This window comes from Astyanax mexicanus, chromosome 10 (genome assembly GCF_023375975.1).
Source record: "Astyanax mexicanus isolate ESR-SI-001 chromosome 10, AstMex3_surface, whole genome shotgun sequence".
Taxonomy (NCBI): domain Eukaryota; kingdom Metazoa; phylum Chordata; class Actinopteri; order Characiformes; family Acestrorhamphidae; genus Astyanax; species Astyanax mexicanus.
This window is the reverse complement of record NC_064417.1, coordinates 8,216,987-8,230,370: the sequence shown is the minus strand read 5'-3', so window position 1 is coordinate 8,230,370 and position 13,384 is coordinate 8,216,987. Positions and strand designations below refer to the sequence as shown.

Below are 13,384 nucleotides of genomic sequence, written 5' to 3'. Positions count from 1 at the left end.
TATTAGCACATATTCTCTTTAAGTGGAGAGATAGGATAGAGATAAAGAGAGAGAGGAAAAAACAAAACAGAGAGTGATTGTATAAAATGAGAGACAGAGATACATGTGTGTATTAACACATCAAGTGGAGAGATAGTATAGGGCAGAAGAGAGAGAGATCATATGTGTGTATTAGCACAGATTCTGTCGCTTTAAGTGGAGGTAGAGAATCAGTGCGTGTGCGAGGGGGAGGGGTGTGTGTGCGTGTGTGTGTTTGGCTGCGTTGGAACAGTCCTCCTGTAATGAGCAGATTTGAGAGACACCACAGAGATAGAGAGAGAGAGAGGGAGAGGGAAGAGAGCGAGACTAGAGCACACGGTCAGAAGAGGGGGAATAAGATGACAGCGGAGGGAAAGCAGAGATAAGCAGTGATACATGAAAACCAAACGAGGATCGGAAGGGGGGGACGGGCTGAAATCAGGGCCACAAATCCGGATCCCTCACCCATACACACACCCCCGCGGCAGCACGGGATTCTGATGTCGACCTGAAAGAGTGCAGAGGAGGAGGAAAGGTACGAGAGAAAAAGACCAGAGAAAGAGAGAGAGAGAACGAGAGAGCAAGAGTAGAAGGCTGGAGGACGGATTTATCTCATCAGATTGCTGTCTGGCTTGTTTTCATTCGGAGACCAGGCACCAGGCAGACCTTTCTGAGCAAGCTTTTGCACGATCACGCTTTCCTAGGCTCTATTTTTCTTTTTTTTACTCTTCCCTCTCTCTCTCCGTCAGCATCCGTTCGCATCCGCAGCATGTCAGGATGGCAGGAGGGGGGGGTTGACTCCTGCCAGAAGAGCCGCGGTGTGTGTAGAGGCGTATATGCAGCCTGAGCACTGCCTGAACAATTCTCTGGGTGGAATTGCAGGTTTCTAGGTGGGGCCTGGAGGTTCTGAGCCCTCACGCCTGTGTGTGTTTGGATTGGGCTGAAACCTCCGGGGCGTGCCGGTGTGTCGCCCGGAGAAGACGCATGGCTGCCGCAGGGCCTTCCTCTGTCTCCAAGAGGCGGCCGCAGGAGACCGGCTCAGGAATGAATAACAAGCACCGCTCTGGGAGAAGGATGGTGTAAGGAAGCGTGCGTTGATCCTGCTGGGTCTCTGTCGCCCTGGAACCTTCTCCGTCTTTCTTTCTTTTAGCCTCCTTTTTCTGGAGATTCTTCTGGTTGTTTTCTCCAACTGTTGGACGGGAGCTTTTGTTTCGCTGTCTTCCTCCTTTTCCCCCCCCTTCTGAAACCTGCCCTGCCCTCCAGGACCTGCCCCAATACCTGGAACCCCATCCAGATCCTTCACGACCTCCGGCCTCTTTCTTTTGGCCTCTTTTGGTCTGTTTTTTGGAGAGTTCTCCTTGTTGTTTTCAGCAACTGTTGGACGTGAGCTTTCATCTGGAAGTCTTCATTCCTTTACCTGGAACCCCATCCAGATCCCTTAGAGATTTCTGATTCTTTCTTTAGGCCTATTTTATTTGAGGTACTTTTTTGCTTTAGCAACAGTTGAGCAGGAGCATTTGTTTAGATGTCCTCCTTATTTCCTCCCCTGCCAAACCTCTAGACCTCTCACTACCACCAATTCAACACCTGCCTTGTTTGCTTGCTACTTCCCCCTCTCTTTCCTTTATTTTGACAGTATTATTTGGCTAACTATTGTTGTTTTCTGCAACTGTTAAATAATAAGCTTTCATTTTAGTTAACCACCCCCAGAGCCCCAGCCACCAACACCTGGATTTCACTCCCTCGTCCCAAACTGGTTTCTTTCGCTGTCTCCCCCTCACTTTTCTTTTCTTTTCGTTTTGAGGTTTGAGGTATTTGCCAAAACCTATTTCATGCATGTCCACTGGGGGCAGGTTCAACTTTGATGATGGGGGGTCCTACTGCGGAGGGTGGGAGGAAGGCAAGGCCCATGGCCACGGCATCTGCACGGGCCCCAAAGGCCAGGGGGAGTACGCCGGCTCCTGGAGCCATGGCTTTGAGGTGCTGGGCGTCTACACCTGGCCCAGTGGCAACACTTACCAAGGCACGTGGGCGCAGGGTAAGCGCCATGGCATCGGCCTGGAGAACAAGGGCAAGTGGGTGTACAAGGGCGAGTGGACGCATGGATTTAAGGGACGTTATGGTGTCCGGGAGAGCACGGGGGCCAGCGGGAAATACGAGGGCACCTGGAACAATGGGCTACAGGATGGGTACGGCACGGAGACCTACTCGGATGGAGGTGAGACCTAAAGAGTTCTTAAACGTTTCCTGGTTTGAATATGTAGTCCTGGGAAAAAGGTTCTTCAACTCACAAATATCTTTTACATTTCAGTGGATCCTTAAGGCTCTTCCTCTGTTCCTAACCTAACTGATTTAGCTAATCAGATAATTTTACAAGTTGTTCCTGGGTTAAAAGTGGTGTGTTTAAGCAGAGAAGCTAGATAGGTGTGCTTATAGATAAACAATCCTCCCAGTGTTTTAGCCCTGTAAAAACGTTAGGAAACTCCTCTCAAGAAGGCCCAGTATTCCCATTCCCAATGTTTTTATCTAGTAGCTAGTTTATATAATCAGCTCATCAGTGTAAATCAGAAGAGGTGCTGTTGGAACTAAACTAATCCATTCAAGGTCTGGACTTCACAGAGAAGATCAGCAGTCAACCCTGCATTGTTTCTAACCAGTTTACAATTTGTACTTTCGCTTACAGTTTGCTATATATTATGAACAATTTTACTATTACTTATCCTAAGGAAATATTGTGCACAGTTGTCATGAGCACAAAACATACAGCCTAAAAACAATTTATTTAGGTGGTCTAATTAAAGATGCAAAGTCCCGTAGACACCTGGTTAGGCTGCTTGGTGTTGAGGTACTGTAGGTGTTTGTTAAACATTGATGATGGCATTCAATGCTTAGTTCAGACTATTGGTCCAAAACTGTAAAACATATCTTTTTTTGGCTGATGTGATGCGATTCCACAAACAGGCTTCCACCTGCAATCTTACACTGCCCTCATAGAGGCATCATTCCTTTTTTATAAGGCGTGGTTTTCTAGTTCTTTCTCCAGAAGACTTTTTGGTGTTATTCTTCTCTTTTTTGTTTTTTTTTTCAAGTAAGCTGCATCCACATGCTGTGAAGAGAGATAAATCTGGAGCCCCAAATTAGGGCCATCCGGACCAGGCAGCCAGCTAGCCAAATAGAGAGAGAATGAAAGAGAGAGAGAGAAAGAGAGAGATTCATTTCAGGTCATCTGCAGCTTTAAAAACACACACACACACACATATAAATAAAATACCCCTTTGATCAGTGTCACACCACACTGTACTGAGGTCTGTCTGAACTCCCGCATTCCATATCCGATTCCACCTCGGCCGAGACACGATGCTGACCCCAGATCAGTGAGATGAGGATAAAGTGACAGGGATTGATGAGCGTGAGAGCAGTGTCAGGATTAGAGGCCCATTTAGTCGTAACAAGCAAATCTACCACAGGCCTAAGTTTACGTAACACAAACAGCAGGGCCTTACACAATGCCTGCAGCCAAACGCTGGACACACACACGGTCCGCTGTGTCGCCTCTCTACTGAGAGAAATGCTCTCTGTCATTCACAAAACAGAGATGATATGAAGTCAGATGAGCCAAGTTTAGCAGGGAAATGATACTCAACAGCTCACTGAACTGCAGATAGGACTTTGAATCTGAGCAGCAACTGGTCTACAGATGCTTTAAGATGTCCTGACGTATTGAATCCTTAATTTGTACATTTTTTGCCAGCTTTTTTTTTTTTTTTTTTACGATTTAGTCAGTGAAACAAATAAAAAGGCTGCATAACTGCTTGGGAGATACATCTTGTTACGTAATAAAACTTCACAATAAAAAAAAACGTATTACTGTATTTGGATGGTCCATTACTGATGCCTCATGAATGCTTACGTTACATTCAGCTAACATTTAATTGGATGTCTATTAACCCTTGTGTGGTGTTCATATTTTTGTTACTCATTTACTTTGTTACTTAATTGCGTAATTAATTGCGTAATTAAGCAATTTTACATGAAAATGCTTTACACATGCTTGCTTCACCTAAATTGCAAGCAATATAAACAGCTTACATGGATAATATTTGCCCTTTACCTTTCTTATGTTACATTTCTTTCAAAAAGTGCTACTCTTTTTTTATTAGTTTTTTAATAAAATGTAAAAGAAAATGAATTTAACTCAAGATATGAGTAGAAAATTTGTTTACTTTCAAATTTACAAATAAAGCAATGTTTATTAGCCCTTGGCCAAACTTACTGTATGTAATATAAATGGTTGGGGGGGGGGGGGGGGGGTGTACAGTGTGTGTTTTGATATATGTTTTTTCACAAAAAAATGAGCCAATGCCAATGAGTTTGAGTTTGAAAAAAAGTTTGTTTAGTATCATTTGATGATGAAAACGAAAAAAAAATGAAAATGGGTCCCACAGACCTGAACACCACACAAGGGTTAAATGCTGAATGTAAATGATTCTCTATAAAACCAACCCCACACCTAATCCTAATTTCAACCATAAATCAACCCGAAAACCTAACCCAAACCAAAACAATAACATTAACCTTAAAACTAATCCTAAATATAATCATAAAATACTAAAATTAGATTTGTATTAGAGGTAGATGTGGGATAACATTCAATAGAGAATCATTTAATTTCATTTTAGACATTGAAAATGTCAGCTGAGCATCTGTGAGTCCTCTATACATTTCCTTCTACAGCATTTTCAGTGCAGAGATGTTTGTTTGTGCCTCATTTATGCAGCTGATATTGTTACTCAATGCAGCTTGTATTAGTAAGAGGATGATTTGGCATGGAGTGTTTCTAGAACAACATTTTCTGTAACTTTCATATTCTCACTGACATTCAAAAAAATCTATTTTTGATCTAATCATACTGGCATAATTTGAGTCTGATGACAGTTTTACATTGACTTAACATCGTGATCAATAGAAATGCTCCAAAATGAAGTGGCATTAAATAGTTTTCCTTTGACATCTGTTGTGCAATAAGAATTATTTTTTCTTCTCCAGTAATGGTGTTATTTTGATCATATAATTCTACTGCACAACAAGCATTTATATGCTTGTACAAAACTCCTAAAAAGAAAAAAAAACGTTTTGCCTTATTTCAAGTTACACTATATGGACAAATGTATTAAGATGTACTGTAGCTCTTAATCACTAAAAACAGGTGTTTCGTCCAGTCACGTTGCTACAGGTGTATAAAATTCAGCAACTAACCATGCAGTCTTCCCATTACAAACCTTAGTGAAAGAATGGATGTTTTAAAGAGGTTACTAAATTCCAGTGTGGTACTGTAATAAGATGCAATGTCAGCTGGTAATATTTATTCTTTTCTGTATATTTCATGATTGAAATTTAAGAACCTCAAAAATATAGCATTAAAATCTGCTGTTATTAATGCCTGGGGATTATTTAAATCGATAATGAAGTGATACCTTAGGGGATTGCTTGGGAATGACCACACTTACAGGTGCATCTCCAAAAATTAGAATATTAATTGAAAAGTTATTTTATTTCTGTAATTTACTTCAAAATGTGAAACTCATATAAAAATGTATTACACACAAATTGATCTATTTTAAGCGTTTTTCTTTTATTTTGCTTACAGCCAATGAAAACCCAGAAGTCAGTATCTCAGAAAGTTAGATCATATAAGACCAATTGCTACTTTTGACAGTGTAAAATTTATCAGCAGAGGGAAGCATGAAGTGCTGTAAGATTTTGCGTTGAGACACTGCACTGACTTTAGACTTGATAAAACACAGTGGATCAACACCAGCAGATGACATGTCTCTCCAAACCATCACTGACTATCAGTAAATTTTGCATTTCATTTGGAAATCAAGGGGTCAGAGTCTAGAGGAAGAGTGGAGAGACACACAGTCCAAGCTGAGGTTGAGGTCTAGTGTGAAGCTTCCTCAATCAATGTAAAATCTACCTCAGCGTAGATTTGATGCATTTTAAACTAGAATATAATTAGAGTTTCAATGGAGAAAATAAACACTAGTGTTTACTCCATATTCCACCTTAAACAATTTGAAGCGTTGCTGTGTTATATCGCTAAATAAAACTGCCAATGTGTCTCCAGGCCCTATCAATTTTGTCACATTATTAATTTGCACTTAAAAAATACTTGTTAAAGTTTCCAGTTTAACTGTATGCTTTAACACATTAATGTTGAAAGTCATAAGACAAACATATGAAATTATTTACTAAGCAAAATGTGTTTAAAAAAAAATAAAAAACAGAATATGTTTTATAATTTAGATTCTTTGGAAGTTTTGCACATCTTGGCTGAATGTTTTCAGTCAGGTTTATGAGGTAGAGTCACCTGGAATTCAGGCTTTCAGTTAACAGCTGTGCTGAACTTGTCAAGAGTTAATTTCTTGCTTTTCTTGCTTCTTAATGTGTTTGAGAGCATCAGTTGTAAAGTTGTGAAGAGGTAGAGTTACAGGTACACAGTGAATAGAAATGAAGGTAATTCAATCTGAAAAATTCTGAGAACTTCGAAACTATCACCAACTGCAGTCTTAAAGACCACTAAAAATGGTATGATGAAACTGGCCCTCCTCAGGACAGTCCTAGAAAAGGAAGAGCAAGAGTTTCCACAGAAACTCATCAGAGTTACCAGAGAAACCACAAGTTAACAGCACCCCATATAAGTGTGCATGAATGCTTTTGTAACGGGTGATGAGACGGGAGGCGGACGTTTAAACGGGTAAGACATGACTTTTAATAAATAACAAATAAACAAATAAACAAACAAGGGAATAACGAATAAATATATGTACATAAACAAACAGGGAAAACAAACAAAGAGCTAAACTAAACAGACAAGTACAAAACAGGGCTAGGGATATATATACAGGGAAATATACGTAAATATATACAAGATACACAAAGGAAACAAACAGGAACCAAACGTGACTAGAATATAAACAAGAGCGAGAAACTACAAACAACCAAAGAACGAGAACTAGAGCAATAACGTAAACGTGGCGAGACAGACAACAGGGGAAGGTGCAAAGACCGACAGCAAACGTAGACTAACAATTACTATTTATACTAAACATGAAACAAGGAACACCTGGGGAAACAGGTAACAAGGGGCGGAGCTACAAATTACACACACGTAATGGAAAATAACAGTGGAAACAGCGGGGAAACAGAGGGAAACCTGGCGAGGGCGTAACAGAAGCCCCTCCCTAAACGCGCAGCTCCCGAGGCGCGTAAAAACGAAACCCGGGGGCCTGCGGCGGGGAGAGGCCGGGAAAAACAAAAGACGAGACCGGGGACTTGACATGAGGCAACACAGGAGACTGGACAGAAGACGTGACAGGAGACTGGACATAGAAAGGAGACTGAACCGGGGACGTGACTGGAGACTGGACATTGGGCGAGACAGGAGACTGGACAGGAAACTGGACAGGGGACGATGACTGGACGTGAGACATGACGGGTGACTGGACAGGACTAGACATGGGAACGGGAACAAAAACATTAACAGGAACAGACACGAAGACGGTGACAGGAACAGGCACAGAAAAACCAGACAAGACAGGAACAGGAACATATACAGACACGGGGACCAGAACAGGAAGTGACATGGGGACCAGAACCACTTGGGGATGCCCAGGACTGGCTAAAGTCTGTGGGGTAGTCCATGGAGCCAGCCTGGGCAAAGTTCTTGGGCTGGAGTCCGGGGGCCTTGGGGCAGACCTGGGCACATGGGGCTTGGGGTGAAACTTAGTCCTGGGTGCCGGGATAGGCGTGGGTGTGGTGACGGGCCTCGCTGGCGACGCGACGGCTTGGGCAGCAGGAGCTGGAGGCGCGGCAACTCGGGCAGCAGGAGCTGGTGGCGGTGCGGCGTCTCGGGCAGCAGGAGCTGGCGGTGCGGCGACTCGGGCAGCAGGAGCTGGCGGTGCGGCATCTCGGGCAGCTGGAGCTGGCGGCACGGCGACTCGGGCAGCAGGAGCTGGCGGTGCGGCGACTCGGACAGTAGACACTGGCGGTGCGGCATCTCGGGCAGCGGGAGCTGACGGCGCGGCGACTTGAGCAGCTGGGGCTGGCGGCGTGGTCGGTGCTGGAGCTGTAGGCACCGCTGGCACAGGGACATGGACGGTGGGCACTGCTGGCTTCGGAACATGGGCAGTGGACACCGCTGGCACAGGAACATGGACGGTGTCTGGCACCGCTGGCATCGTAGCAGGAGCGGTGGGCACCGCTGGCATCGTAGCATGGGCGGTGGGCACCGCTGGCATCGTAGCATGGGCGGTGGGCACCGCTGACACAGGAACATAGGCGGTGGGCACCGCTGGCACAGGAACATTGGCGGTGGGCACCGCTGGCATCGTAGCAGGAGCGGTGGGCACCGCTGGCATCGTAGCAGGAGCGGTGGGCACCGCTGGCATCGTAGCAGGAGCGGTGGGCACCGCTGGCACAGGAACATAGGCGTTGGGCACCGCTGGCACAGGAACATAGGCGGTGGGCACCGCTGGCACAGGAACATTGGCGGTGGGCACCACTGGCATCGTAGCATGGGCGGTGGGCACCGCTGGCACAGGAACATAGGCGGTGGGCACCGCTGGCACAGAAACATTGGCGGTGGCGGGCACCGCTGACACAGGAACACTCACATGAACAGACTTGGACCCTTGGGCTGTAGGTGTCTGTGTGACGACTCGGGCTGCTGAAGACTGCACGGAGACTTGACCTAATTTCACCGCAGCGTATTCAGGTTCCGGGGTGGCAGTAGCAGTACAGTGTAGCGCCGTTGTCATGGGAACCCCGGAGCGAAGATCTGCTGCCGCTACGGGTGACTGGAAGCGCTGCTCGGCGGCCGCCGTGGAAGCTGGGTCTGCAGCCGTAGAAGATGCGAGCGCCGTAGCAGCCAGAGAAACTTGACCCGTGGAATCAGGAGATGCTAACTGCGTTAGCCGCGTAGCAGTGGGGATGCCTGGAGCTGCAGCCGCAGAAGATGCTAGCTGCGTTAGCCGCGTAGCCGTAGAGGAGCTTGGAGCTGCAGCCGCTGGAGATGCTAGCTGGTTAGCCGCTGAAGCTAGCTGCGGAGCCGCCGAGGTGGAGCGCGCCCTGGGAGGCGGGTGGACGGAAGACGGCGTCTTGAAAGCCGGCGCTGCTGAAGATCGCTCCGGGACGTAGGCGGCCTCCTCCCGGAGACACGGAGGACATCTGAGAGCCGGAAGGATTAACTCATCCTCCGAACTAGACGCAGCTGCGAGGAGGTCCACGTAATCCCAGAAGTAGGGATCCTCACCGCCTGCGTTTCTGCCCGCCTCGTGTCCCCCGAGGCCGATAGCCCCAACAGTTAGCCCCCCCCCAAGAAAATCCTCCGATTTTTGGGACCTCTTAGAACGCCCAGCCCGAGGCCTTCTCCGGCCTCGAGGCCTCGGGTTTTCCTGCGCCGAGGTCCCAAAGGGGGCATGACGGATGGCCAGCCCGGATCCAACCCAAGGGTGTCCCGCATAAACGTCCATGGCGGTCGGTCTTTCTGTAACGGGTGATGAGACGGGAGGCGGACGTTTAAACGGGTAAGACATGACTTTTAATAAATAACAAATAAACAAATAAACAAACAAGGGAATAACGAATAAATATATGTACATAAACAAACAGGGAAAACAAACAAAGAGCTAAACTAAACAGACAAGTACAAAACAGGGCTAGGGATATATATACAGGGAAATATACGTAAATATATACAAGATACACAAAGGAAACAAACAGGAACCAAACGTGACTAGAATATAAACAAGAGCGAGAAACTACAAACAACCAAAGAACGAGAACTAGAGCAATAACGTAAACGTGGCGAGACAGACAACAGGGGAAGGTGCAAAGACCGACAGCAAACGTAGACTAACAATTACTATTTATACTAAACATGAAACAAGGAACACCTGGGGAAACAGGTAACAAGGGGCGGAGCTACAAATTACACACACGTAATGGAAAATAACAGTGGAAACAGCGGGGAAACAGAGGGAAACCTGGCGAGGGCGTAACAGCTTTGCAGAGTATTGTGGTTCGTTTGCCACTTTTAAGTTACTACATGATTCCTTATGTGTTTCTTCATAGTCTGGATGACTCCAGTATTCATTTAAAATTTAAGAAAAAGAACTTTGAATAAGAATGTGTGGTAAAAATTTGACTGGTACTGCACATGTAATACATAAAGTTAGTATTATGTATGCATACTGCTATGTAATACATACGTAATGTAGTTGCATAAAAACAGGTGTGTTTTTTGCTCATTTTTGAAGACAGTGACAAATTCAGCAGAGAATAAGTTGCATAAACCTCTACCTGCACTTAGCAACAGCAAAGCAAACAACAAAGTCTCCCTCGGTGTGTGTGTGTGTGTGTGTGTGTGTGTGTGTGTGTGTGTGTCTGTGTGTCTGTGTGTCTTTACAGTAAGTTGCTGTGGAAACACACGCAGAGTCCTGCAGCAGGTCAGAGTGTCACAGGGGACGTGATGCGCCTCACTCTGATTGGCTCACAGACTCTGCTAATGGTGTTTACTTACTTGGCCCTAATCTGCTTGGCTTAATCACAACCACAAGAGAGAGAGAGAGAGAGAGAGAGAGAGAGAGAGAGAGAGAGAGAGAGAGAGAGAGAAAGAAACAGACCAACAGACAGACAGAGAAAGAGGGAGAGACAGAGAGAGGTTACAGTGGCAGTATCATCTCTCATCAAACAGTGTCAGCACACTAAAAGCAGTGTAAGAAGGAGTTCATTCATAATAAAACTGGAACAAAACTCCAGCTCCAGGCTGAGTCCCTGACTGGAAAATCTAATCTGAGGGCAAGGGTCATGACTGTGTCACACTGTGTATGTTTGAGTTAGTTTATTTTGGTCTTGCCTCGTAGTTAAGCGCTCTTGTAGTTAAGAACTCAGCACCTAAGACCATGTGAGTTTCCTTATATTTAACAATGATTGGTTTGTATGTATCTGATATTTACAGGCTGTGAGTTCGGCAGGTTGCCTTCCCGAGAAAAAAAAGAATGAACAGATGAATTTCAGTTTGGCTAATAATAGCAGTACCAACACCAGCAGCAATTGCATTTGTTGCAGTTGCAACTGTTTACATCTATACCCAATCCTTTTTTTAAAGGTCTCATTTCATGGTTTTATTCATTAATGTTGCGGTAGTCGGTCTGTGATAAACATGCTCTGGTGCATGTTAATTCATTGGAGGAGTAGGCGGGAAAGAACGATTTCGGCTCTTACTCTTACTTTTGCTTTTACTAAGGAAGTAGAAATACCCCAGTACTGTACTTAAATACTAGAATTCTGTATCTGTATCTACTGGAGTATCATTACGTCTTCTACTGTTATTTCACTACATATTTTCGGTGAGTTTAATACTTTTACTCACATTTTTATGTGTTGCATCGTTAATTCAGATTTGATGAAGCTCCTCATAATTGAGCAAATCAAGCAATCAAGCTGATCTTATGAGAAGACCACACTGCTCCCATTCTGCCTTTCTCTCTGATGCCTGGCTGTTTAGTTTTTTTTGAGATTGAAGAACCAGAAACACCTTCTTCAATTAGTTAATTTGCACTTAAAAAAATCTTGTTAAAGTTTCCAGTTTAACTGTATGCTTTAACACATTAATGTTGAAAGCCCTAAGACAAACATATAAAATTATTTACTAAGCAAAAAAGTGTTAAACAAACCAGAATATGTTTTATAATTTAGATTCTTATGTTTTATAACTTAGAATTCTGCCTGTTTAGTTTTTTTGAGATGGAAGAACCAGAAACACCTTCTTCAGCACTGAGTGATCATGAAGGGGAGGGTGAGGAAGGAGACTACCCCTGGCGCTAATTCCATTTAGATCCATGTTTTTATAAATGTGAGTGGGGAAGAAAAGGGAGGGGTGATTTAAAGGGGGAAAGGACGTAGTGGATCTGTTTTTGTTCATAAAGGGTTAAGCACAGTGTTGCAAGGTGCAACTAGTGACCTTTTATGCCAGATTGATTTAAATATATCCTAATGGCTTGCTGTCAGTCTTTTGGGCGAGTTTGTTAAGACAGTTAATTGAAGACTGTACTATGACATGTATTTTATATCTGGTACATGTCTGTAATGAACTGCTGCTACAGTCGAATGAATTTTGATTGTCCTTTACCTTAAATAATTTGAAATTATATTAAAATAAACAATATGATATTCCAACTTTTTACTGCTTTCCATAATTACATCACAATTACAACACAATTCATGTAATTTTACTTTCAGTAGTTGAGTAGTACATTTTTCAATAAACTACTTGCAATACTTAAGTACAAAACCTCTGGTACTGTTGAAATAATGTTGAATACTTTAGTACATGTCTGATTTTGGGTTTAATACCCACATCTGCTAACCTGCAACTGTTGGGCCCTTGAGCGAGGGCCTTAACCCTCTCTGTTATAGCAGTGTAACATGGCTGAACTGGCTTTCTCAGCTGGGATATGCTTATATGAATAAGGATTTTGGTAATAGGCATTCCATATTGGGTAACTGTTAGTTTGTGATTATATTGTGCTAGTGGTAAATTAACATGCCAGCATGCTAGACATGATGGTAAGTTAGCATGACAAGTTTAGCATGCTTGACTGAAGTTGGCTTCATGCTCTAAAAATTTATATAGTGTATACAGTCACATACGGCTCTACCTCTGCAATATATGTTTCCTTTCAGAGCTGTGGATTAACTGTGTAACACTATAAAAAATAGGACTGGAAACTGGATTAAGTAAGATCAGGAAGATAGTGTAAGATTAGGCTTCACATTGGTAAAATAATCTTTAATTTTTGCATGCTTAAACATTTCCAGTAAGAGAACCTTGATAAAATTCCATAAAAAGCTGCATTTTGCCTGTAGTACAGCAGTACATGAGACTTCTCTGTCATTTGTTTGCATTGTATTAGTTTGGGGCAGCAAAGGGTCACAATATACACTCATTTAAACCTGGTTTTACTAGTAGACAGGCCATTTGTATTTATTTTGTTCCATTAAAAATAAAATAAATATCACATATGTTTATCTTTTCACAGAATATTTCAGTGACTGAAATATTAGGCTGATTATAATGAAAAGGAAAAAAGCACATTTACTTTTTTTCTACATGCTTTTACTTTTTTTATAGTTTTCATGAAATTAAGCCATTTTTGATTGATATGCGCTTAAAATATCTCATAAAAAATAAATGCACCTCTCACATTTTTGTAAATATTTTATTATATCTTTTCATGGGGCAACACTGAGGATACATAACACTTTGATACAGTGTAAAGTAGTCTGTGTAGAGCTTGTATGA

The 13,384-nt window shown here is 43.4% G+C and overlaps 1 protein-coding gene across 1 annotated transcript in view; it reads left to right on the top strand.

Annotated features, from left to right (window-relative positions):
- Positions 1-265: 265 nt before the first annotated feature.
- The window catches only part of jph3b (junctophilin 3b), an 83,502-nt gene continuing 70,383 nt past the window's right edge, over positions 266-13,384 (top strand). The window contains exon 1 of the mRNA XM_015602660.3: positions 266-2,236. Coding sequence (XP_015458146.1) covers positions 1,855-2,236 — 382 coding nt within the window. The 5' untranslated portion in view covers positions 266-1,854. The remainder of the gene's footprint in view (positions 2,237-13,384) is intronic.